The 27,390-nt window shown below is 46.4% G+C and overlaps 2 protein-coding genes across 3 annotated transcripts in view; one reads left to right on the top strand and one right to left on the bottom strand.

Moving 5' to 3' along the window:
• Window positions 1-3,054: 3,054 nt before the first annotated feature.
• On the bottom strand, window positions 3,055-26,487 carry LOC141191634 (uncharacterized). 2 transcript variants are annotated; one of them, XM_073661570.1, is made up of 7 exons: window positions 26,319-26,487; window positions 8,341-8,496; window positions 8,110-8,211; window positions 7,912-8,035; window positions 7,740-7,828; window positions 7,445-7,535; window positions 3,055-4,892 (listed from the first exon to the last, which is right to left on the bottom strand). In XM_073661570.1, the coding sequence occupies exons 1-7, from the start codon at window positions 26,382-26,384 to the stop codon at window positions 4,057-4,059; spliced, it is 1,464 nt and encodes a 487-aa protein (XP_073517671.1). In that variant the 5' UTR covers window positions 26,385-26,487; the 3' UTR covers window positions 3,055-4,056. The 2 variants fall into 2 exon arrangements, with proteins under 2 accessions (XP_073517671.1, XP_073517672.1); XM_073661571.1 differs by lacking the exon at window positions 26,319-26,487 and adding an exon at window positions 14,203-14,272 and having other exon boundaries at window positions 3,056-4,892.
• Window positions 23,612-27,390, top strand: part of LOC141191632 (uncharacterized) — a 34,838-nt gene continuing 31,059 nt past the window's right edge. Inside the window, exon 1 of the mRNA XM_073661569.1 lies at window positions 23,612-23,674. The gene's annotated coding sequence lies outside the window, so the exon portion shown is untranslated. The remainder of the gene's footprint in view (window positions 23,675-27,390) is intronic.

Below are 27,390 nucleotides of genomic sequence, written 5' to 3' on the forward strand. Positions count from 1 at the left end.
CCGCCCTCTGCACACTCATTGGCTGTCAGTCTCTGCCCCAGCACCGCCCTCTGCACACTCATTGGCTGTCAGTATCTGCCCCAGCACCGCCCTCTGCACACTCATTGGCTGTCAGTATCTGCCCCAGCACCGCCCTCTGCACACTCATTGGCTGTCAGTATCTGCCCCAGCACACTCATTGGCTGTCAGTATCTGCCCCAGCACTGCCCTCTGCACACTCATTGGCTGTCAGTATCTGCCCCAGCACTGACCTCTGCACACTCATTGGCTGTCAGTATCTGCCCCAGCACTGACCTCTGCACACTCATTGGCTGTCAGTATCTGCCCCAGCACCGCCCTCTGCACACTCATTGGCTGTCAGTATCTGCCCCAGCACTGACCTCTGCACACTCATTGGCTGTCAGTATCTGCCCCAGCACTGACCTCTGTGCACTCATTGGCTGTCAGTATCTGCCCCAGCACCGACCTCTGCACACTCATTGGCTGTCAGTATCTGTACCAGCACCGCCCTCTGCACACTCATTGGCTGTCAGTATCTGCCCCAGCACCGCCCTCTGCACACTCATTGGCTGTCAGTATCTGTACCAGCACCGCCCTCTGCACACTCATTGGCTGTCAGTATCTGCCCCAGCACCGCCCTCTGCACACTCATTGGCTGTCAGTATCTGCCCCAGCACTGACCTCTGCACACTCATTGGCTGTCAGTATCTGCCCCAGCCCCGCCCTCTGCACACTCATTGGCTGTCAGTATCTGCCCCTGCCCCGCCCTCTGTCATTCATCTCAGCATTGGGAATAACAGAGCAATGTCCGGTCATCTGAGGAAAGCAGCACAATCACTGCCCTCCACATCTACAGCGGTGACAGAGCCGCACGTCTGCACATCACCCCCGACATAGGAATACTGGAGGGGAAAAGCCTATAGAGAGATGTGTAACGCCATAAACCATTCTCTCTCTCTCATTATTCTGGCATTTGGCAAATATTATAAATTATGGTATAATCCTAACTGACCTAAAACGGGAAAGATTTATTCTGATTTCATGTCAGATATTGAGAAAAACATCAGATGTGTCTTATTATATAGTGTATGGAAACTTGTGGTTTCTACTGTAGGTGATATCCAGAAGTCTACTGATCCTATTCTGAACATTATTGGAGAGTCTGGTGAATGGTCAGGACTGTCCATTAATCGGGATAAATTGGTTATTCTACCATTTGATGATATCCCTAATTCCAGCATATTAGAACATACACGAATACAAACGGTTGAGAAATTCTAATAACGAGTATAAGTATAACAAAAAGATCTCCGGATTACATTGTACTGATTCTATATCTTCTTCTGGAAAAGTATAAAAAGAAAATCGATGCGTGGTGGAGATTACCATTATCAGCTGTAGGAAGAGGGAACTTATTAAAAATGATATTGATGCCCCAACTCTTATACATTCTGCATAATGCCCCTATTTGGATCCATAATTCCCATTTTCAGAAAATTCATAGCAAGTTTCATTGTCTTATGTGGAAAAAGAAATCGGCGAGGATAAAATGTGAATATCTACAAAGTGACAAGGAATCTGGTGGATTGGCGATTTCTAATGCACCAATATATTATAAAAAAACTAAAAAACACACTGGTGCTTCACACAGGATATAAAAGCTGTTGGTAGTAAGCAGGCTCTGTGTGTATCTGCCTGCACAATGTAATAATAATAATAATAATAATAATTAATAAAAAAACAACCACAAATACTACCGCGCTAAGTACGCTCAGAGCTGGTGGCTCTGACTAGATGGATGCAGATAAATACAAAAAAAGGAGATTGAAAATGCAACCCAAATGGATATCTTACTTCTAACTCTATCCTCAGTGAGGATACACGCAGATCCTAGCTATAATCAACAATAGCTCTATGAGAAAGAAACAGAGAAGGAAAAGTGGCAGCACTTACTCTGAGAAGTGTGAGCTGTCGGTTTTTTTGGGGCCCCCTGTACATCTTGTACCTTGGGGTGTGACGTCACAGTGCCACGCCCTCTCCAGCTCTGCACTCACGCGGCCAAGTTTCCGGCCGGAGCACACCGCGTTTGTACCAGCATTACAGAGTGGGTAAGAAGCACCTTTTCGGGAGGACGCTCCCGCTTTACCCCGCCGGCTCATCAGTACAGACCCAGCAGGACGTATGGTAACAGTGCACATCAACTGCTGAACCACTGTGCTCGGTCTGGCAGGCTGAGGACTTCCACACCACAACCAACAGCTGATGGAGGTGATCCTGCAAAGCCTGCCTAATCAATACACCTTTCTATGGAAGCAGCTCACACTTCTCAGAGTAAGTGCTGCCACTTTTCCTTCTCTGTTTCTTTCTCATAGAGCTATTGTTGATTATAGCTAGGATCTGTGTGTATCCTCACTGAGGATAGAGTTAGAAGCAAGATATCCATTTGGGTTGCATTTTCATTTTCCTTTTTTTGTATTTATCTACATCCATCTAGTCAGAGCCACACTCTGAGCGTACTTAGCGCGGTAGTATTTGTGGTTGTTTTTTTAACACTAATATATTATATTGCAGTGCAATTGAAACATTTGGGTGGGTGGCATAGCGCTGCAAACCCAAATAGTATTAAGGGGTTAATTACCTCAGGACACGGTGGAATATTCCTATTCATATAGTGGAACTGAATGACCTCACACACAAGAAATCACTATACCCTACACTTGCTCTACTCTACAAGGTCTGGGATAGGGGTAAAGATATAATGGAAATAGGAGACTGCAATGAATATACACCTATATGGTTTAATAATAAATATGCAGAGGTCTATAAATTAGAGGGATTCCGGAGTTGGGTGGATAAAGGAATATATACGATATAAAACATATATATGATATAAAACATATTATCTGAAGGGAAACTTAAGTCCTTTGATCAATTAAAGGGGGAATTTGTATAAATCTCTACAGTTTCGGCATTCATTTAATGCACAATCAAGATGGACGCCCTTTTCGGTAGAAAATAATACTTTTGTTAAGCTGGTATTAGAGAAGGGAAATCCTAAGGGTCGTATTTCTGATATTTATTGAATCCTTCTAGATAATTATTTAAAAATATTTCCTTCTCCAGCTAGACAAAAATGGATGGAGATATAGGTCCAATTTCTGAGGATCAATGGAGAGAGGTATTAGAACTGGTTCCCCAATTATCTTTACATGAGGCTCAGAGATTCTCCCAGATCATATTAATACATAGGAAATACAAGACGCCTAGATTCCTATGTAACATAGGATACCGGACTGCTGCTGAATGTCCAAGATGTAACATGGATGCTGCGGGCCTATTACATCCGCTATGGGAATGCCGGGAGTTAGGTAAATACTGGAAAGGAGTTCTGTCTATTATAAAGAGGGTATATAAAATAGATATTCAACCAGACCCAAAAAATGCCTATTAGGTATATTAGAGGATGATATGGAATTTGACCCAATTTCAATAGGGATTTCACATATTTTATTTCAAGCTAGGAAACATATTGCATCCAAATGGATTAACCCCTCACCTCCAGAAATTAGTGAACTAAAAAATAGGATAAATAACATTATCAGATTAGAAAAAGGGGTATATAAAAAACAAAACTCAATGAATAAATTTGAGAAAATATGGGGTTTATGGTTGGATACAGCCAGCAAGGGGGATATTGTTGGAGAGACAATTTGACTTATAGGGGAAGGGGGGTATTGGCACATTGTAATGTGTATTGGAATTCCTTAACATGTGGTATGGGTAATATAGCACACCTATATGTGTATAGGATTATAATATTTATTACAATATTATGGTTATATAAAATATTTCAAGAATGTGGAATGTTAATTGTAAGAAATAGTAACTGAAAGTTATCAGACGGTAATGGGCAAGCTGAAAGGATATACAGGAGAGATGCATATATGTGATTCCTATGGTATGTTATTTTATTATTGTATGTACTGGTTTCTTGTTTTGTCAAAAAAAATAAGTAAGAAAATCTCAATAAAAATATATTGGATTAAAAAAAAAAGATTAGAAAAAAGGCTTCTCCCCCGTGTGGGTTCTCTGGTGCCTAATCAAATTGGATGTCTGGTTAAAACATTTCCCACAATCTGAACATGAAAAAGGCTTCTCCCCTGTGTGGGTTCTCTGGTGCTTAACCAAAGCTGATTTATGGTTAAAACATTTCCCACATTCTGAACATGAAAAGGGCTTCTCCCCTGTGTGGGTTCTCTGGTGCGTAACCAAAACTGATTTTTGGTTAAAACATTTCCCACATTCTGAACAGGAAAAGGGCTTCTCCCCTGTGTGGGTTCTCTGGTGCTTAATCAAACCTGATTTCTGGTTAAAACATTTCCCACATTCGGAACAGGAAAAGGGCTTCTCCCCTGTGTGGGTTCTCTGGTGGTTATCAAGATGGCATTTCCGGTTAAAACATTTCCCACATTCTGAACATGAAAAAGGCTTCTCCCCTGTGTGGGTTCTCTGGTGATCAACAAAAACTGATTTCTGGTTAAAATATTTTCCACATTTGGAACAAAAAAATCTGTTGTCCACTGTGTGTATTTTTTGATGTTTAAGAATAGACTTTTCGAGGGTAAAACTATTTCCATTTTCTGAACGTGAAAATGATTTCTTTGCTTTAGGAGCAGTTCGTTTTTTAATGCTTATTTTATTTTGATTTTCCTTAGTAGTCGGTAATGAATCAGAAGATAGGACCTGTTTCATAGGATCAGATGATTGATGTTTGCTGTGAAGGGATGATGGTATATCTGGAGTAATGGCATTCACTTCAATTGTATCCTGTGGGATCTCAAGATCGTCAGATTTAAAAATCTCCTGTCCATCTGATCTTTTGGTACAGTCATCTGCCAAGAAAAAAAACAATTATTAATTTAGAATAAAATATCCTTGAAATTTATATTTTTGAACATTTCTACTTAAAATGTCTAAACAAACACATCCCTGGGCTACATGCTAATCCAGAAAAATGAAGAGATATATGCTCAAGCTTAAAAATCAATTTTATTAGACACAAATCTAAAAAATAGAGGAATATTTACAATTCTGCTCTGGTTTTCTGCCATTTTGTTATATTAGGGTTTCTGCAAAAGGTGTGTCCCATCTCCTCTGGGACGTCTACTTCTCCTCCTGCTTCGACTTGTGTAACGTCTGCTTCTGTCACCAGGAGCCGCCTTATTCATTCTGCAGGTAGCACTGGTGATGGAAGAGACGTCAGAACCAGAAGCTCTGCGAGGCACAGGCTCTGTCCAGCCACTAAGATTAGGGTGCCTGGGACCCGTAGTACCATCCAGTCTGGCAGTATGGGTGTGTGTGCTGTCCAGCTGGAGTAATCTGCTCCCTGCTTCAGCCATTTGGAAAGCACCGCACCCTACTAAAGCTGGAAGCATATTGCCGGAAGCTGCCAGATACAGCCTTGTCCTCCTCTGGTTCAGTCCTCTGTGCTCAGCTCCCGGCTTGTGTATTTGCTTCCTGTTGTGACCCCGGCCCGTTTACTGACTACTTTTGTGTCTTCTGATTTTGTATTTTCTCTGCCCTCCTGGTTCTGACCCGGCTACCTGACTATTCTTCTTCCCATCTCACTCCACAGAACAGCAGGTAACACCGTGGCCCAAGCCTGGGGGTCTCTGTGTAACTCCAGATCCATGTAGAGGGGTTAAAGGGTGATGAGCAAAGTAATTTTTTAAATCTAGAAACGGGGTAGATAAGGCAAGCCTGTTCGTGGTAGTCATCTTTTGAGCTTCCAGGTGACCATAAACAGTGCCCCCAATACATTGTGTCTGCAAACAGCAAGATCTGCATTAGAATAGCTAAATGGCGCTCCTTCCCTTCTTAACCTGCCATGTGCCCAGACAGTAGTGTACAACCGTATATAGGGGATTGTCAGATTCAAAAGAAGTTGGAAAATAATTTGTAAGGTCCATTTGTTACCTATTATCCTTTGTGAAGAATTTCAAAGTTATCACCATATAAAGTGATTTGAAAAATGGGCCTGATTAGAAACACAAAACTGGCTGCAGGAAGGGGTTAAATCAGAGGATTACTGAAGTCAAAAACAGTGAGTATAGACAATAACACATCTACTGAAATGATCAAACTCAACAGTCTTCATCAGAGAAAAATGAGTAACTAGTGGTGAAACCTCTCTGGGGTAATTAGAGTCTGGGGCTCGGGGGCTCTTGGGAATCTAAACTATGATAATGGCCAATATTTTCTGTCAGATGAGTTTCAAGAAGAAATATTAGACATTGAAAGAGAACTTTTTCTAATAGTGCAGAGCTGAGGTGTCTTAAATTTAGATCTCGGGCATTTGGAAGAGATAATGGAGATCTTTTTGAAAGACTACCAGGGAGTTACAGACTCACATAAGTGAGGCCGGCCGATCCCACCACAATGAAACTATCATACAGAATGAACTTGTGAAAAAAGAAAGAATATAAAAACATGTAACATCCCCAACAACAATGTATGTATGAGGGGAGAAATCCAACACTAAACTGGAGTTGCACTCATTTGTGGTGGACCATTGGAGCAACTATGAGTTCTGACCAAAAGAGTAGAGAAAGTATTAGCGCCCCCATTTCAAAAGAGATTGTGCAGTAATCTGAATTCCTTAGGATTGAAAACATAATGTAATTTATGACGTTGAGTGAATCCATGAAACCAGGGCTGGAGCCAACACATCTCCTGCAGACGTGAATAAATGTACATTACAGCCATCAGCCACGCACAGCTTAGAGATATATCATGGCACAGGTGTAATGTTTTTTGTATAGTTTAATGCAATCCTTTTTGAAGTTAATTGGTTTTAAAAGATATTGAAAAGTCAGGATAAAGGGAAACTCTTGATAAGTTAAAAGAAATTCACACTTGGCCCTCACTGGACATTTAATGTTGTCGATCATAAAAGCGAAGTTTGGTCAGAAAGACTGGACCTGGTCTTGTAGGGACCAAAAGAGCACATTTAGCAGCACAGAAGGCAGAGAAGGTAGATTCATCCAATAAGATATCAGGGATCTAGGAAGCCAACAGCATCATTACCCTCCGCTTTCTCTTACAGACCCATCAGAATATTTTTCTTCAAGTGATTTTTTAATTTGTCAACACATTCTACGTACGCTGTCATTTGGCTTTGTAGTTTACAGATCTGAGCAAGTAAAAGCATCTCCTAATCCCAGGGGGTAGGTGGATCTTCCAGGTAGTAAGTTGTGTAGAAAAGGGCTTTCACAATTTCCCAAAGTAAATTGAATATTTTCGGACTGAGGAGAATGTTGTGGTCTAGCGGCAAAATGGTGATCACACGATTGTGACACGGCCGGACTACACCACTGATAAAGCAGCCACAGCCGGTGACTGAGAAGAATCTGTGACTTCTCTGTATTCAGTGGTCAGTACTCACCTGGGTAGTCATATGTAGGAATCTCCTCTTTACACCGCTCATCACCCGTCACATATGTCTCTGTAGTATTAATATGGGTCAGATTTTCACCCTTAAATAAATATTATAAAAGTCAAAGACAGATGGAGAAGTCACATCTATGATCAGCTCTAATCCTGCCATCTCCACCGTTCTCACTACACAAATATAAATCATAATACTGGTGGATAAAACAAGACTGAATCCAAAAATACAAAACCTTTACAGCCGTCTACACATCATAGGGGAAATCTCATGACATGTTATCTGTATCTACCTGAGGAACATTGGGATCTTCTTGTTTATAGTCCTGTAGAAGAAGATGACGGGGACATCTCTCTGGTGTTGTCCTCTTACTGGATAGATCTGGAGGAAACACATACAGGGGCTGAATTCATTCTTTACATACAGATAATTATAGGCCATGTGTATTTAGTCCTGTCTATTACCTGGTGATGTGAGGGACTGGGGAACCTCCAACAAGATGTTCCTGTACAGATCTTTGTGTCCTTCTAAATACTCCCACTCCTCCATGGAGAAATATACAGCGAAATCCTGACACCTTATAAGAACCTGACAAATACAATGATACAGTCATCCCCCCGATCCCTTCATAGTGTTACTGTATAATGTCCCAGCAATGTCACCTCTCCAGTCAGAAGCTCAATCATCTTGTAGGCGAGTTCTAGGATCTGGTCATTGATGTCCTCATGTATCAGGGGGTGAGGTGGAGGCCCCGTGATTAATCTCTGGTTATGGAGAGACACATTAATAAATCTCACTCCAGACATTTCCAGAGTCCTCACCTCTCCAGTTCTGTCCATCTGTTATTCCCATATATAAGAATAATTAAACGCGATGTCATCAGAATCTCTCACCTCTCCAGTAAGCCGAAAGAGGATCTCTAGGGTGAGGTGTAATATCCTCTCCACCATCTCCATCTTGCCTCTGTCCATATCCATCTTTGATGGGTAAATCAGGAAAATTTTGTTATATAGAAGATCTTCACTGAGAGGATTCGGTATTGTAGAGACCTGAATGAGAAGAAAATAAGCCGATGGAACATCATAAAAATCCTGTGTAATAATACAACTATTGGAGATAACGAGGGGAAACATATAAGGAGATTTATTATTTGACAGTATTTAGTTTTTTCTTTACATCTAGTAATAAAACCTTTATATTTTAGGCCACAGACAACAAGCAGTTTCTTCCTCAGAGTCTGCAGCTGAATACATTTCTCATAGACTCACTGTAAGGGAAATATTGAGAAAATATTAACAATGTCTCCCAAACCTCTTTTCCCTCTCACCCCTCCCTTATCCACCATTTGGACCAAACCAACTGTTTCCATGCAATTTAACACACACAGCAGAAGTCACTTGTAGACAAATGCAGCACAAAAGGTGCTACTGACCCACTTAACATACGAATGCATCTCCCCTTAGCACAAACCTGGGATAGACTGACACCTTCCAGCAGGGGCAGAGATTGAAGAAAAACTCATTTAGGCTTCAAAGGGGTTTAACACAAACTCCAGGATGTCCGGAGCTGATACCAAATATGGAATATTGGAAGTTCCATAACTCCGCTAATAATGGGACCCATATTTTTAGTGGCAGGGTCAGCCAAGGAACAATATGCTTATTTTTTCGTACCTGTGAGCCCCTCCAGGTATCTGGGGTGCAAAAGTAACAAAATAACAGACCACAACTATGTCATGCGTGGTCTCTAAAGGAAGGTAAATTCATAACGGAAAAAATGGTATTACTTCCGGGCTTCTGCGATTAACCAACGATAAGTTATCGCAAAAGCCAGATATTCTAATAAAAATATGGAGGCTGGTATCCAGCCCACGTAATGTCATCCCAGGTGCTGTGTGGGCAGGTCTCCCCTTAGGCATAAAAGAATCCAAGGAGGATGGATGAGTATTCATTGCCAGGGGGGTATAAATACTATAATAAACGGATCTTGTTCGATAACAGTCAAATCAATAAGTGGGGCGCCCCCCTCCAGCTAAACAGAATTGTCTCTGCGATCTGTCTATCACGTAAGTCTTCTTTAATCCCGTTTATATTATGTAACTGTATATTCTGTACTGTATTGTCCCCTTTGTAAAATCCTTGTATATTTTTCATAACATTGCCTTCCTTTTGGATTAAATATAAAATGTAATAGTCCTGTTTCTGTTGCTCTGTAATCGTTCCCTCCCCCGAAGCCATATACGCTACTAGAACGCAGGCGTCCGACCAGGCCTGTATTATATTTCAAATCTGGACGGTGGTGGCAGCGAATAATAATAATTGGGTTATCGTGAAGCTGACAGTGACCGTACGGGGGCATATACACATATCCCTACAGAGTGACGACTATGGTGAGAGATAATGTGATCTCCCCAATGTCGCCTCTTTGTGAGTTCATGGCACCTTCTATAACGCTAATTCTCGTCTCATTTTCCGACAATGGAATTGGAATTAGCAATACTGCAGGAGATATTCATTATGATCCCCATGTTTCTCCCCTTCCCTGCTCATCACCTCTGGAGCTGTGCTAGTCATGGGGCAGCTACCATTGACCATGTCACTATCTGGCGTGACAGTGGTCACTCACACGGGACAACCTGCTTCCTGGTGTCCATGCCTGCTCCCTTTGCACATAGCACTTATGCTGGCTCAATTTAGGGGATCCTCAGCAGCATCACCCCGCAAGATGAGGTGGCTGAACTACCTTTAACACAACATAAATTTTTATTATGCTTGTCATTGACATTATTGACAGTGGCATTACATGCCATATCAGATCTGGGAGGGTGGTCAAACACCCCCAAACCCCGTGACAGTCAGGGTCTTCCCAGGAATGCGTTCCTCTGGTAACATGAACTCAGGGTGGATGAGGGTACATTCTGCGCCAGTGTTCTTAAGGTCAACAGTAACGGGCTGTAAGTTTTCCCGGGCCCTGTCAACCGCCCCACCCACAAAAAGAATGGCTGCAGTAGGTCCTGAGGCCTCAGGTGTGGTGTTCATCTTAAGCAAAAGGTGGCTACTTTGAAGAACCTAGAATATAAGACATATTTTCAGTTGTTTCACACTTTTTTGTTAAGTATATAATTCCACATGTGTTAATTCATAGTTTTGATGCCTTCAGTGTGAATGTACAATTTTCATAGTCATGAAAATACAGAAAAATCTTTAAATGAGAAGGTGTGTCCAAACTTTTGGTCTGTACTGTAGGTGGAGGGGAGATACTCAACAGGATCCGTTGCTATAATAAATATATACTCCCGCAATAAATACTACCAACCTCAGCAGATGCGGCTGAAGGGAAAGACCTGCCCACATACCCCCTGGGATGACATTACGGGGGCTAGTCTCCAGCCTTCATATCTTTATTAGATATCTGGTTTTTGTGATAACTTATTGTGGGTTGATCGTAGAGGCCCGAAAGTGATAAAATTTTCTCCGCTATGATTTTACCTTTCTCCAGAGACCTCACACGGTATAGCTGCGATTTGTTATTTTGGGACTTTTGCGCCACAGCCCCCAGAGGAACCTACAGAGACACGAAAATATCCATATCATTCCCTAGGTGACCCGGTCACTACAAATATGGGTCCCTTCATTTTCAGAATTATGAAACTTTAGTTATTCCATATTTCGTTTTGACTCCGAAGATCCTGCAGTCTTTGTTAAACCCCTTTTGAGCCTAAACGAGCCATTTCCTCTTTCCTTCCATCTCTGCCCCTATGCTGGAAGGTGTCAACCTATCCCAGGTCTGTGCTAAGAGGAGATGCATTTGTATGTAGAATAGGCTACTGAGCTCCTTGTACTGTTATTTGCATACCGACAGCTGCGTGGAGTGTCAGCTCTCCTCTGGAGACAAATGGTGGATAAGGGAGGGATGAAGAGGGGTTTCAGGGACAGAGAATTTGTTAATACTTTCTCAATATTTCCCTGACAGAAACTATGCACTAAAAGGTCCCTAATTGACTGAACCTTTCTGAAAGTTATTGTAGGAGTAGATCCCACAGAACCCTCAGGTCCGGGTCAGCCACAAGTATATCCCAGTGTTTTCTGAGGATATGAAAGATACAGTCACTCTAATTGTCGTAAGTTTTTCTTACTCGTGTTGTTCTATCTTTTTCTTGGTCTCTTGGATAGGTATGGAGGAGTGTCTGTCTCTCCCATTTTTCTGCAAACGATGATGTGGAATCCAAAATGTACCACGAGTACACTTTTTCCCTTAATCTGATGTTCAGGTCTATTGCCTGTATATTAAAATCTGTGACATTAGAGCAGTACCCTCTCAACAGTAAAAATTGTCCCTTGGGTATTCCTCTTTTTATGAGGTTGGGTTGGTGGATATCCAACTTCAATAGTTTATTAGTACTTGAAGGTTTATGATAGATGAGTGTTCCTAGGGTCCCATTGCAATCTTTCTTGATTAGTACATCGAGGAATGGCAACTGGTAATAATTAAATTCAGATGTAAATCTCAGGTAGTCTCTATTGATGTTGAGTTCCCTGTTGAGTTCCCTGACAAATTCAAAAGATTGTTCACTCGTCCCTGACCAGATAATAAAAATGTCGTAAATATATTTGTACCATACCCCAATATATGGATGCCACCACTTATGATCATCCCTGAACATTGTGGTTTCCTCCCACCAGCTCAGCAATACTTTAGCATGTGATGGTGCACAGGGGCTCCCCATCGCAGTACCCCTGAGCTGGTGGAAGTATTTCCTGTCAAAAAGAAAGAAGTTATGAGTAATAGCGAATTTTAGAAGATCCTCCATGAAGTCATTATGTCTGCTACACTCTATTGACCTCGATTTCAAGAAATGTCTTACTCCTCTGATACCATCCTCATGCGGTATATTACTGTACAAAGCCTCGATATCTAGTAAGGCCTGCTCCCCTACATGCATGTATACATGCTCGAGGGTCTACATGTAGGGGAGCAGGCAAAGGGAAAACCATTTTCCAGAGGAATTATTCCAACTATAAAACCTCAGGCGGTACTGTGGGAACATTACACATCATAAATACTGCCTAAGGGGCATAATGGGGGCATTACACTGTGTGGGGGCATCATACATACTGCATATGGGGCATAATGGGGGCATTACACTGTGTGGGGGCATCATACATCCTGCATAAGGGGCATAATTGGGACATTACACTGTGTGGGGGCATCATACATACTGCATATGGGGCATAATGGGGACATTACACTGTGTGGGGGCATCATACACACTGCATAAGGGGAATAATGGGGGCATTACACTGTGTGGGGGGCATCATACTGCATAAGGGGCATAATGGGGGTATTAAATTGTGTGGGGGGCATCATACATTCTGCATAAGGGGTATAATGGGAGCATTACACTGTGTGGGGGCATCATACATACTGCATAAGGGGCATAATGGGGGCATTACATTGTGTGGGGGCATCATACATACTACATAAGGGGCATAATGGGGGTATTACACTGTGGGGGGCATCATACATACTGCATAAGGGGCATAATGGGGGCATTACACTGTGTGGGGGCATCATACATACTGTATAAGGGGCATAATGGGGGCATTACACTGTGGGGGGCATCATACATACTACATAAGGGGCATAATGGGGGCATTACACTGTGGGGGGCATCATACATCCTGGATAAGGGGCATAATGGGGGCATTACACTGTGGGGGGCATCATACATACTGCATAAGGGACATAATGGGGGCATTACATTGTGTGGGGGCATCATACATCCAGCATAAGGGGCATAAAGGAGGCATTACACTGTGTGGGGACATCATACATCCTGCATAAGGGGCATAATGGGGGCATTACACTGTGGGGGCATCATACATCCTGCATAAGGGGCATAATGGGGGCATTACACTGTGGGGGGCATCATACATACAGCATAAGGGGCATAATGGGGGCATTACACTGTGGGGGGCATCATACATACTGCATAAGGGACATAATGAGGGCATTACACTGTGTGGAGCATCATACATCCTGCATAAGGGGCATTACACTGTGTGGGGGCATCATTCATTCGGCATAAGGGGCATTACACTGTGTGGGGGCATCATACATACTGCATAAGGGGCATTACACTGTGTGGGGGCATCATACATACTGCATAAGGGGCATAATGGCAGCATTACACTGTGTGGGGCATCATACATTCTGCATAAGGGGCATAATGGGGGCATTACACTGTGTGGGGCATCATACATACTGCATAAGGGGCATAATGGGGGCATTACACTGTGTGGGGCATCATACATACTGCATAAGGGGCATAATGGGGGCATTACACTGTGTGGGGGCATCATACATCCTGCATAAGGGGCATAATGGGGGCATTACACTGTGTGGGGGCATCATACATCCTGCATAAGGGGCATAATGGGGGCATTACACTGTGGGGCATCATACATCCTGCATAAGGGGCATAATGGGGGCATTACACTGTGTGGTGGGCATCATACATCGTGCATAAGGGGCATAATGGGGGCATTACACTGTGGGGGGCAGTAAAGGGGTCCTGTACTATGAGAACAATACGTTTCCTCCCTTCCTGTCTCCATAGTTGGGTCGTATGTATCTATTACAGGAAACAGAACAAAAACCTTATGATTCTTATAAAGGGGCAACACAAGACCCCAAGAGGCTCCGTGCTGAAGGGGTTAATGCCCCCTGCGCCCAGTAATGGGGTCTCCACATACCTCCACCTGCAGAGCCGCCACCACATATATGGCTGCTCTGTGCGCACAGGAGCTGTGATGAGGTCACAGGAGGGGAGGAGTCAGGGGTCACATGATCAGGGGTCTCAGTGGATGCAGGACTCTGCTGTGCTGGTTGTCATGGTGCTGGATGAGCTGAAGTTTATGTGTGGGGTCAGGAGGGGTTTACAGTGTGGATGTAGCAGAGCCGCGTGTGTACGAGGTGTACGGAGCAGAGCCGCGTGTGTACGAGGTGTACGGAGCAGAGCCGCGTGTGTACGAGGTGTACGGAGCGGAGCCGCGTGTGTAAGAGGTGTACGGAGCGGAGCCGCGTGTGTACGAGGCGTACGGAGCAGAGCCGCGCGTGTACGAGGCGTGCGGAGCAGAGCCGCGTGTGTACGAGGTGTACGGAGCGGAGCCGCGTGTGTACGAGGTGTACGGAGCGGAGCCGCGTGTGTACGAGGTGTACGGAGCGGAGCCGCGCGTGTACGAGGTGTACGGAGCGGAGCCGCGCGTGTACGAGGTGTACGGAGCGGAGCCGCGCGTGTACGAGGCGTGCGGAGCAGAGCCGCGTGTGTACGAGGTGTACGGAGCGGAGCCGCGTGTGTACGAGGTGTACGGAGCGGAGCCGCGTGTGTACGAGGTGTACGGAGCGGAGCCGCGTGTGTACGAGGTGTACGGAGCAGAGCCGCGTGTGTACGAGGTGTACGGAGCGGAGCCGCGTGTGTACGAGGTGTACGGAGCGGAGCCGCGTGTGTACGAGGTGTACGGAGCGGAGCCGCGCGTGTACGAGGTGTACGGAGCGGAGCCGCGCGTGTACGAGGTGTACGGAGCGGAGCCGCGCGTGTACGAGGTGTACGGAGCGGAGCCGCGCGTGTACGAGGTGTACGGAGCAGAGCCGCGCGTGTACGAGGTGTACGGAGCAGAGCCGCGCGTGTACGAGGTGTACGGAGCAGAGCCGCGCGTGTACGAGGTGTACGGAGCAGAGCCGCGCGTGTACGAGGTGTACGGAGCAGAGCCGCGCGTGTACGAGGTGTACGGAGCAGAGCCGCGCATGTACGAGGTGTACGGAGCGGAGCCGCGCGTGTACGAGGCGTACGGAGCAGAGCCGCGTGTGTACGAGGCGTACGGATCAGAGCCGTCTGTACGAGGCGCACGGAGCGGAGCCGTGTGTACGAGGTGTACGGAGCGGTGCCGCGCGTGTACGAGGTGTACGGAGCGGAGCCGCGTGTGTACGAGGTGTACGGAGCGGAGCCGCGTGTGTACGAGGTGTACGGAGCAGAGCCGTGTGTGTTTGTCAGTCCTCACTTGTGAGGGCCAATAGAGGTGTGAAGAACATACAACCCCCTAAAGTGACCCCATTTCGGACACTGCACCCACAAGGGAAGTCATCTGAGGGTGTAATGGGCGTTCTTACGTTTTTATCCCACAGGTGTCTCACTGATTTCTTTACCTCTCGTTTGTGTGTAAATAATATTACATTTGCTCAGAGCCGCAGTGAAGGGTTCAGCCAGGGGTGGACACACCACCGATGCACCCGGGCCCAGAGGTGAAGGGGGGCCCATGCAGGAAGGGGCGTAGTGCTCAGGCAGTAGACCACGCAGCTGCTATGGGGCCCCTTGACTGAGGGCTGATGCTGCTTATCCCCGTCCACTCCCACCCGTCATGATTTTTGATACCCTGGGCAGAGTGAGGGCATTGAAAAAGGGGGCATGTCATGCAGGAGAGAGGCCACTGGCCAATGAACGCTTCCCCATCAGACTGATGAAAGCGCTCATTGACTGCTGTGTCTGTCCTCCTGCAGGGACTTGCAATGGGTCTTCTGCCTCCTGCTGTTCCTTTCCCAGAAGCATTTCCTCAAAAAGTAGAGGGAGGGGGAAGAGAGTCCACAGCATTGGACCACACGCTGGGGCAATCAGTCCTGTCTGTGTACCCTCCACAGTGCGTTCTGCAGCCCTCTCCAGAAGACCCCAATAGCATAAAACATTAGTATATGAGTGTATGTATATGTGTGCAGGGCTGCCACCAGGAATTTCAGGTCCCATACTGGCAAAATTTTCTGGCCCCCTGAGACTCCGCCCAGGCTCCACCCCAGCTCCACCTTCACTCCTCGAACCTTCCACAGTCACACCACCCACTGTTGGAAAAACTCCACTTCTGCACCACATCCTCACCAATCACACATTAAGGGTATGTGCCCACGGTCAGGAGCCGCCTGCGGGATAGCCGTATGACTTCTGCCCTCATTTTATGCAAATGAGTGGCACAATTATTTTTTTTTGTACATTGCAGACTTTCCTCATAAAGGTAAAGTCTGTGGAGAAAGTCCACATGTGGACCCACAAGTCAAATTGACATGCTGCTGGTCTGAAAGCAGCCAAAATTAGAAAAATATTGTCTCTGTCCAAATATATATGGACCTCTCTGTACATAGCCAGCAGCTTTTGTTTTGGTCAAAAGATTTTGTAAGCCAACAACATGACAAGGTGGACTCTTCTGGCCGGACCCTGCTCTACTCTAGCCTATTAAACATTTCTTGAAATATCCTGTACTCTTTTTAGGTATATTTTTAGTTATTTTTCTTTAAGGGAATGTGTCACATTTTTTAAAATGACCAATAATAATACATACAAGGGACAAATACCTTCACACTATGGCCGGACCACATAGTGGCCGAATATTACCACATACAAAGAATACCGCCACACCATGACTAGACCACATATTACCACCCCATAGTGACCGAATAATACTACATACAAGGAGCAAATACCACCAAACCATGGCCGGAGGACATATTACCACAAAATAGTGACCCAATAATACCACATAAAAAGAACAAATATCGCCACACCATGACTGGAGTATATATTACCACCTCATAGTCACCGAATAATACCATGTACAAGGGACAAATATCGCCACAACATTACCAGACCACATATTACCACCACATAGTGACCGAATACTACAATACTGATCATTGATAAAAAAAAAAACAATACTAATATTACCATAAGTGCCATTATACACAGGAGCTCTTTACATAGTATACAGTGTATAGTGTCAGTGTACAGGTAATACAGGGATCACCAGTGACATTATACACAGGAGCTCTGTACATATAGTGTCAGTGTACAGGTAATATAGTGATCTCCAGTGACATTATACACAGGAGCTCTGTATATAGTGTCAGAGTACAGATAATACAGGGATCACCGGTGACATTATACACAGGAGCTCTGTATATAGTGTCAGTGTAAAGGTAATACAGGGATCACCAGTGACATTATACACAGGAGCTCTGTATATAGTGTCAGTTTACAGGTAATACAGGGATCACCAGTGACATTATACACAGGAGCTCTGTATATACTGTCAGTGTACAGGTAATACAGGGATCACCAGTGACATTATAGCCTCTATATTTTTATTAGATATCTGTTTTTTTTGCGATAACTTATTGTGGGTTGATCGTAGAGGCCCAAAAGTGACTCCATATGTTCTGTTATGATTTTACCTTTCCCCAGAGACCACACACGGTATAGCTGCCGTCTATTTTGTTACTTTTGCAGCACAGCTCCCCAGAGAGGCTTACAGAGACGGGAAAATATCCATATTATTCCTTAGCTGACCCTGCCATCCAAAATATAGGCCCCATTATTATCGGACATATGGAACTTTAGTTATTCCATATTGGCTTTGGGCCGTCTGCAGGCCTTTGTTACATTCTCTTTGAAGCACTGGGAATATAACCTTCTCAGTTAGCTGTAAATCTATCACAAGCCTGTGTTAATTGGGTTTGGTAGCACCTTTTGGGCCAGCATTTGCTTACAAGGCCCTTCTCATGTGTGTGTTGATTTGCATAGAGGCAACTGGCCAAAGTGTCAGCTCTTCTACCGTGGACAATTACTATAGGGGAGGAGGGAAGAGGAGTCTGGGAGAGAGACTTCTTAATATCTATGACAGGGGAGAAGAAAAGATTTTCAATATTTCCATGACAATCTGTTTTTCATTGATACAGAAAGAAATGCTATACCTATAGCCTCACGATCAAGTTTTGCATCAGACTCTATTTTGACGTATCCCATTGCAATTGCTCTGTTATACATCCAACTCCTGGATAGCATGGATTTGTACGCTCCATCTAATCTGATTCACCATTGCAATGTTCTACAGTTATCTCAGCAGTGTTTTGTACATACTTGTTTTCGTCTGTTTTACAATGATGCATCTATTTGCCTCCCGTTGATATGATTGATAATGCTCGGTATATCTGCGGCTCTATGATCCTTTGCCAGGATATTATGCTTTGCACCAGATCAGATGTGGGTGTATTTCCTAACATCGGTGGTTTTCACACAAATTTCCTGCAATAGACAGTTTATATACAGGGTGGGATACAAATATGCATGAACAAGAGTATGAGCTTTAATTCTGTGTTCCTTGTATATAGTATTACTTGTATGTAGTAATATGTGGTCTGGTCATGGTGTGGTGGTATTTGTTCCTTGTATGTGGTGTTCGGTCACTATGTGGTGGTTATATGTCGTCCGGTCACGGTGTGACGGTTTTTGTCCCTTTGTATGTGATATTAATTGAAAAAATGTATGTGACACATTCCCTTAAAGAAAAATAAAGAAAAATATACCTAAATAGAGTACTGGATATTTTAAGAAATGTTTAATAGGTTAGAGTAGAGTAGGGCCCTGCCAGAAGAGTCTACCTTGTCGTGGCAGCAGCTTACAAAATCTTTGGCCAAAACAAAAGCTGCTGCTATGTACAGTGCCTTGTGAAAGTATTTGCCCCCCTTGAACTTTTCTACCTTTTGCCACATTTCTGGCTTCAAACATAAAGATATAAAATTCTAATTTTTGGGGAAAGAACCAACAAGTGGGACACAATCGTGAAGTCGAACGAAATTTATTGGATATTTTAAACTTTTTAAAAAAATTAAAAACTGAAAAGTGTGGCGTGCAATATTATTCAGCTCCTTTGAGTTAATACTTTGTAGCTCCACCTTTTGCTGCGATTACAGCTGCAAGTCACCTGGGGTATGTCTCTATCAGTTTTGAACATCGAGAGGCTGAAATTCTTGCCCATTCTTCTTTGCAAATCAGCTCGAGCTCATTGAGGTTGGATGGAGGGCGTTTATGAACAGCAGTTTTCATCTCTTTCCACAGATTCTCGATTGGATTCAGGTCTGGACTTTGACTTGGCCATTCTAACACCTGGATACGTTTATTTTTGAACCATTCCATTGTAGATTTTGCTTTATGTTTGGGATCATTGTCTTGTTGGAAGATAAATCTCCTTCCCAGTCTCAGGTCTTTTGCAGACTCCAACAGGTTTTCTTCCAGAATGGTCCTGTATTTGGCTCCGTCCATCTTCCCATCAATTTTAACCATCTTCCCTGTCCGTGCTGAAGAAAAGCAGGCCCAAACCATGATGCTGACAGTGAGGATGGTGTTTTGAAGGTGATGAGCTGTGTTGCTTTTACGCCAAACATATCGTTTTGCATTGTGGCCAAAAAGTTTGATTTTGGTTTCATCTGACCAGAGCACCTTATTCCACATGTTTGGTGTGTCTCCCAGGTGGCTTGTGGCAAACTTCAAACGAGACTTTTTATGGATATCTTTGAGAAATGGCTTTCTTTTTGCCACTCTTCCATAAAGGCCAGATTTGTGCAGTGTACGACTGATTGTTATCCTATGGACAGACTCTCCCACCTCAGCTGTAGATCTCTGCTGTTCATCCAGAGTGATCATGGGCCTTTTGGCTGCATCTCTGATCAGTCTTCTCCTTGTTCGAGATGAAAGTTTAGAGGGACGGCCGGGTCTTGGTAGATTTGCAGTGGTCTGATACTCCTTCCATTTCAATATGATCGCTTGCACAGTGCTCCTTGAGATGTTTAAAACTTGGGAAATCTTTTTGTATCCAAATCCGGCTTTAAACTTCGCCACAACAGTATCTCGGACCTGCCTGGTGTGTTCCTTGGTCTTCATGATGCTCTCTGCACTTGAAACAGAACCCTGAGACTATCACAGAGCAGGTGCATTTATACGGAGACTTGATTACACAAGGTGGATTCTATTTATCATTACCAGTCATTTAGGACAGCATTGGATCATTCAGAGATCCTCACTGAACTTCTGGAGTGAGTTTGCTGCTCTGAAAGTAAAGGGGCCGAATAATATTGCACACCCCACTTTTTTAATTTTTTAAAAAGTTTAAAATATCCAATAAATTTCGTCCCACTTTTTGTTGATTCTTCTGAAAAAATTAGAATTTTATATCTTTATGTTTGAAGCCAGAAATGTGGCAAAAGGTAGAAAAGTTCAAGGGGGCCAAATACTTTCATAAGGCACAGTATGTGATCTGGTGTTCTATGGGAACTGTCAGGGTATGTGCACATGGTCAGGAGCCGCTGTGGGTTTGACACTGCAGCTTATGCAGCAACAAACCTGCAGCGGCAGGTGTTACAGCATAGTGTATAGGATTTCTAGAAATCCCATGTCCACTATGCAACTCTGTGGACCTATGGATCACCCACGAAAACTGGCATGCGTCGCATCTTTCAGACCCGCATCATGTCAATTTCTCTTGCAGGTCTACATGTGGACTTTCTCCACAGTCTAACTTCTATGAGGAAACTCCACATATACAAAAAAAAAAAAATTGCACCACTCAATTGCATAAAATGAGGGCAGAAGCCGCACGTCTATCCCGCAGCTTTGGGGCCGCAGGCACCTCCTGAGCGTGGGCACATACCCTTAATGTGTGATTGATAAGGATGTGGTGCAGAAGTGGAGTTTTTCCAAGAGTGGGCGGTGTGACTGTGGAAGGTTCGAGGAGTGGAGGTGGAGCCTGGGCGGGTCTCCAGGGTGCCTAAAAAGTTTTTGCCAGTATGGGGCCTGAAATTCCTGGTGCCAGCCCTGCAGACATATACATACACTCATATACTAATCTTATATGATATTGCTGTCTTCTGGAGAGGGCTGCGGAACCCACTGTGGAGGAAGGAACACAGCTCAGACAGGACTGATTTCAGCTTCCTGCCCCTGCGTGCTGTCAGATGCTATGGACTCTCCTCCCCAACCCCCTACTCTTAGAGGAAATTCTACTGGGAAAGGAACAGCAGGAGGCAGAAGACCCACTGTGAGACCCTGCAGGAGGACAGACACAGCAGCCAATGAGCGCTCTTATCAGTCTGATGGGGAAGAGTTCATTGGCCAGCGGCCTCTCTCCTGCATGACATACCCCCTTTTTCAATGGCCTCACTCTGCCCAGGGTATTAAAAATCATTACGGGTGGGAGTGGACGGGGTTAAGCAGCATCAGCCCTCAGTCAAGGGGCTCCATAGCAGATGCGTGGTCTACTGCCTGAGCACTAAGCCCCTTCCTGCATGGGCCCTTCACCTCTGGGCCCGGGTGCGGCTGCATCGGCGGTGTGTCCACCCCTGGCTGAACCCCTCGCTGCGGCTCTGAGCAAATGTAATATTATTTACACACAAACGAGCGGTAAAGAAATCAGTGAGACACCTGTGGGATAAGAACGTAAGAACGCCCATTACACCCTCTTCCCTGGTGGGTGCAGTATCCGAAATGGGGTCATTTTAGGAGGTCGTATGTTCATCACACTTCGAGGGCTTTGCTATTGGCCGTTCCGTACACCTCGCACACACATGGCTCCGCTCCATACACACAGCTCCGATCTCTACACCTCGTAAACACGCGGCTCCTCTTCCTACAGCTTGTACACGTGCGGCTCTGCTCCACATGTCTCTGCTCTGTACACCTCATACACACGGCTCATCTCCGTACACCTCGTACACACAGATCCGCGCGGCTTCGCTCCGTACACATCGTACACGCGTGGCTCCGCTCCCTACACCTCGTACACGCGCGGCTAAAGCTCCATACACCTCGTACACGCGCGGCTAAAGCTCCGTACACCTCGTACACACGCGGCTCTGCTCCGTACGCCTCGTACACACGCGGCTCTGCTCCGTACACCTCGTACACACGCGGCTCTGCTCCGTACACATCGTACACGCGCGGCTTCGCTCCGTACACCTCGTACACGCGCGGCTAAAGCTCCATACACCTCGTACACGCGCGGCTAAAGCTCCGTACACCTCGTACACACGCGGCTCTGCTCCGTACGCCTCGTACACACGCGGCTCTGCTCCGTACGCCTCGTACACGCACGGCTCTGCTCCGTACGCCTCATACACGAGCGGCTAAAGCTCTGTACGCCTCGTACACGCGCGGCTCAGCTCCGTACGCCTCGTACACGCGCGGCTCAGCTCCGTACGCTTCGTACACGCGCGGCTCAGTTCCGTACGCCTCGTACACGCGCGGCTCAGCTCCGTACGCCTCGTACACGCGCGGCTCCGCTCCGCACGCCTCGTACACGCGCGGCTAAAGCTCCGTACGCCTCGTACACGCGCGGCTAAAGCTCCGTACGCCTCGTACACGCGCGGCTCAGCTCCGTACGCCTCGTACACGCGCGGCTAAAGCTCCGTACGCCTCGTACACGCGCGGCTCAGCTCCGTACGCCTCGTACACGCGCGGCTCAGCTCCGTACGCCTCGTACACGCGCGGCTCAGCTCCGTACGCCTCGTACACGCTCGGCTCAGCTCCGTTCACCTCGTACACGCGCGGCTCAGCTCCGTACACCTCGTACACGCGCGGCTAAAGCTCCGTACGCCTCGTACACGCGCGGCTAAAGCTCCGTACGCCTCGTGCACGCGCGGCTAAAGCTCCGTACGCCTCGTGCACGCGCGGCTAAAGCTCCGTACGCCTCGTGCACGCGCGGCTCCGCTCCTTACGCCTCGTGCATTCGCGGCTCCGCTCCGTACGCCTCGTACACGCGCGGCTCCGCTCCGTACGCCTCGTACACACGCGGTTCCGCTCCGTACGCCTCGTACACACGCGGCTCTGCTCCGTACACCTCGTACACACGCGGCTCTGCTCCGTACGCCTCGTACACACGCGGCTCTGCTCCGTACACCTCGTACACGCGCGGCTCCGCTCCGTACGCCTCGTACACACGCGGTTCCGCTCCGTACACCTCGTACACACGCGGCTCCGCTCCGTACACCTCGTACACGCGCGGCTCCGCTCCGTACACCTCGTACACACGCGGCTCTGCTCCGTACACCTCGTACACACGCGGCTCTGCTCCGTACACCTCGTACACACGCGGCTCCGCTCCGTACGCCTCGTACACGCGCGGCTCCGCTCCGTACACCTCGTACACACGCGGCTCTGCTACATCCACACTGTAAACCCCTCCTGACCCCACACATAACCTTCCCCTCATCCAGCACCATGACAACCAGCACAGCAGAGTCCTGCATCCACTGAGGCCCCTGATCATGTGACCCCTGACTCCTCCCCTCCTGTGACCTCATCACAGCTCCTGTGCGCACAGAGCAGCCATATATGTGGTGGCGGCTCTGCAGGTGGAGGTATGTGGAGACCCCATTACTGGGCGCAGGGGGCAGTAACCCCTTCAGCACGGGGACTCTTTTGGGGTCTTGTGTTGCCCCTTTATAAGAATCATAAGGTTTTTGTTCTGTTTCCTGTAATAGATACATACGACCCAACTATGGAGACAGGAAGGGAGGAAACGTATTGTTCTCATAGTACAGGACCCCTTTACTGCCCCCCACAGTGTAATGCCCCCATTATGCCCTTATGCGGGATGTATGATGCCCCACAGTGTAATGCCCCCATTATGCCCCTTATGCAGTATGTATGATGCCCCCACACAGTGTAATGCCCCCATTATGCCCCTTATGCAGGATGTATGATGCCCCCACAGTGTAATGCCCCCATTATGCCCCTTATGTAGTATGTATGATGCCCCCCACACAGTGTAATGCCCCCATTATGCCCCTTATACAGGATGTATGATGCCCCCACGCAGTATGATGCCCCCACACAGTGTAATGCCCCCATTATGCCCCTTATGCAGGCTGTATGATGCCCCCACACAGTGTAATGTCCCTATTATGCCCCTTATGCAGTATGTATGATGCCCCCACACAGTGTAATGCCCCCATTATGCCCCTTATGCAGGCTGTATGATGCCCCCACACAGTGTAATGTCCCTATTATGCCCCTTATGCAGTATGTATGATGCCCCCCACGCAGTGTAATGCCCCCATTATGCCCCTTATGCAGTATGTATGATGCCCCCCACACAGTGTAATGCCCCCATTATGCCTCTTATGCAGGATGTATGATGCCCCCACACAGTGTAATGCCCCCATTATGCCCCTTATGCAGTATGTATGATGCCCCCACACACTGTAATGCCCCCCTTATGTAGTATGTATGACACCCCCACAAAGTGTAATGTCCCCATTATGCCCCTTAAACAGTATATATGATGCCCCCATTATGCCCCTTATGCAGTATGTATAATGCCCCCCACACAGTATAATCTTCCCACAGTACCGCCTGAGGTTGGAATAAACTTTCTGGAAAATGGTCTTCCCTTTCCCTGCTCCCCTACATGTAGACCCTCGAGTATGTATACATGGATGTAGGGGAGCCGGCCTTACTAGATATTGACGCTTTGTACAGTAATATACCACATGAGGATGGTATCAGAGGAGTAAGACGTTTCTTGAAATCGAGATCAATAGAGTGTAGCAGACATAATGACTTCATGGAGGATCTTCTAAAATTCACTTTTACTCATAATTTCTTCCTTTTTGACAGGAAGTACTTTCCCCTAACTCAGCGGTACTGTGATGGGGAGCCCCTGTGCCCCCTCGTATGCTAACCTATTCCTGGGCTAGTGGGAGAAAACCACAATATTCGGGGATGATCATAAGTGGTGGCATCCATATACTGGGACATAGAATAGATATATTGGCGACATTCTTGCTCGGGGACGAGTGAAAAGTTTCTTGAATTTGTCAGGGAACTCAACATCAATAGAGTGGGCCTTAGATTTACATCAGAGGTTAATTATTACCAGTTGCCTTTCCTGGATGTTCTAAATAAGATATAGCAGGATGGGACCCTAGGGACACTTATCTACAAAATACTTACAAACACTAGTAAACTATTGAAGTGGGATAGCCACCACCCCATCCCCCTAAAAAAATAAACAAAACAAAAAAAAAAAACTATATCCATGGGTCAATTTTTATGGTTGAGAAGAAACTGCTCTAATGTCACAGATTTTAATATACGGGCAATAGACATGAACACCAGATTCATAGGACAAGGGTACAGACACTCCTTCATACCTAACCAAGAGACCAAGAAAAAGATGGGATAACATGAGTAATAGGAACTTAGGACAATCAGAGTGACCATATCTTTAATATCCTCAGAAAACACTAGGGTGTACTTGTAGTCAACCTGGACCTGGGAGTGCCGTGTGATCTACTCCCACAATAACTTTCAGAAAGTGTCGGTCAATTAGGGACCGTTTAGTTTACAATTCTGGACAGCCAATCACAGCATTTCTCACTGTTTCTGGCAATCAGATTGCAGCCTGGGATCGGTGCTCATAAGAGCATCGATCCTAGGCTCTTGCAAAGAGACCCCAGCCCTCTCCCCCACCCGCTGTGATCGGTGTGATCGCCAATCACATCGATCGCACCGATCATAGCGCCACCGCGCGGTGACTGGGCGGTCACGGGGTGGTGACCGGCTTGTAACCTACCTGTCACCGCCCCATGACCCCTTGTGATGTCAGCAGAGGCCTCAGACAGCTCTGATTGGAGCGATCAATGATGACATCGATCGCTCCAATCAGAGTACCTGAACACAGGTGACAAGGCGGTCACAGGGCGGTGACTGACTTGTCACCTGCCTGTCACCTCCCTGTGACCCCCTGTGATGCTGCCCAGGCCCCAGCCATCTCTGATTGGTGTAATCGATGTCATCATCGATCGCACCAATCAGAGTTCCTGACCGGGAGGTGATTGGCCTGTGACCTGGCTGTCACCACCCTATCATTCCCCCTGTGACCACCCTGCAGTTCCTCACACTTGGTGAGGATTTCTACGGAGCGGTCACGTTTGATCACCTCTGTGCTGGGCCTTGTGTTGCCACAGAAGCACCTGTGACACCACAAGACTTTCTCACCTGCTCCAGTTGCTGCTGCTCTGGCGTCCTGCTGCGGTCTTCTGGGTCCTGGGTCTCCTGCTCCATGTCCTGCTGCTGCAGATCTTACTCCTGGACCTGCTGCTGAAAGAAGAACAGAGAAGACTTTGGTAAGTCCATCTCTGTTCTCCCCTCATCCACCCCAAACCACTCCTTTTTACCCACCCTGCCCCCAGTTTGTTTGTTTGTTTTGTGCGTCCTGCAGCGGCCGAGTGCTGACCAGTGACTACGTCACTGAACAACGTCCAAGCTCGCTGCATTTCATGATGTTATTTCATCCCTGTCACTTTATTTCTCCTCCCCCCTCACTTCGCACCACCTCCGTGCTTACATCCAGCAGCCACCGATCAGCACTCGTGCTCGCTACTTTACCTTTTTTTCAACTAACCTTTTTTTTTTCTAGAGGGCGGTCCCGCTGTCCGATTGTGTGCCGTGCTGGGCCACAGAAGCCTGCTCCAGAAGACATCTTACAGAAGACATCTGATAGACGACATCTGAAAGACAACAACTGTAAGTAGGATTTTTTGATCCCTCCTTATCCACCCCAATCCCCCTCTCCCCCTTCCCATACTCCTTTCTGCCTCCAAGTGCTGATCATCACTTCATCGCTCGACTGTTGTCTGTTTTTCTTTTTTTTTTGCGTTTCGTGCAGCGGCCGAGCTCTGATCAGTGACCACAGATCTTATTCCAATCGCATACCTTTTTGCCGTCCAGTGAGCGTCAGTCACAAATAGCCTGGCATCGCTAATCAGCAGGTGCTCTGCCCAAAGAAAGATTTTTCATTTGATATCCTGTTAGCAGCTAGAAGGTGGCACTCCAGCAAGCGATTGAATATGAAGATCCTTTATTCTTTACAATTTTAAAACATGGAGCCGGGAAAGCGGGAGTCCTTCAGGTGCTGCTGAACCGCCACTCAGACACCCCAGGAGAAAAGATGAACCAGCGCCCTCCCCCCACTACTGACCCCGTGTGGACCTCGCCCCCCCCAAAATTATGAGCCACTGATTCCTGATTTTGTGGCGGAATCAGGAATCAAGTTTGACACCACCGGCCT

Source organism: Phyllobates terribilis, unplaced genomic scaffold, assembly GCF_046119375.1.
Source record: "Phyllobates terribilis strain yellow unplaced genomic scaffold, ASM4611937v1 Scaffold_49__1_contigs__length_9717188, whole genome shotgun sequence".
In the NCBI taxonomy this organism is placed as follows: Eukaryota; Metazoa; Chordata; class Amphibia; order Anura; family Dendrobatidae; genus Phyllobates; species Phyllobates terribilis.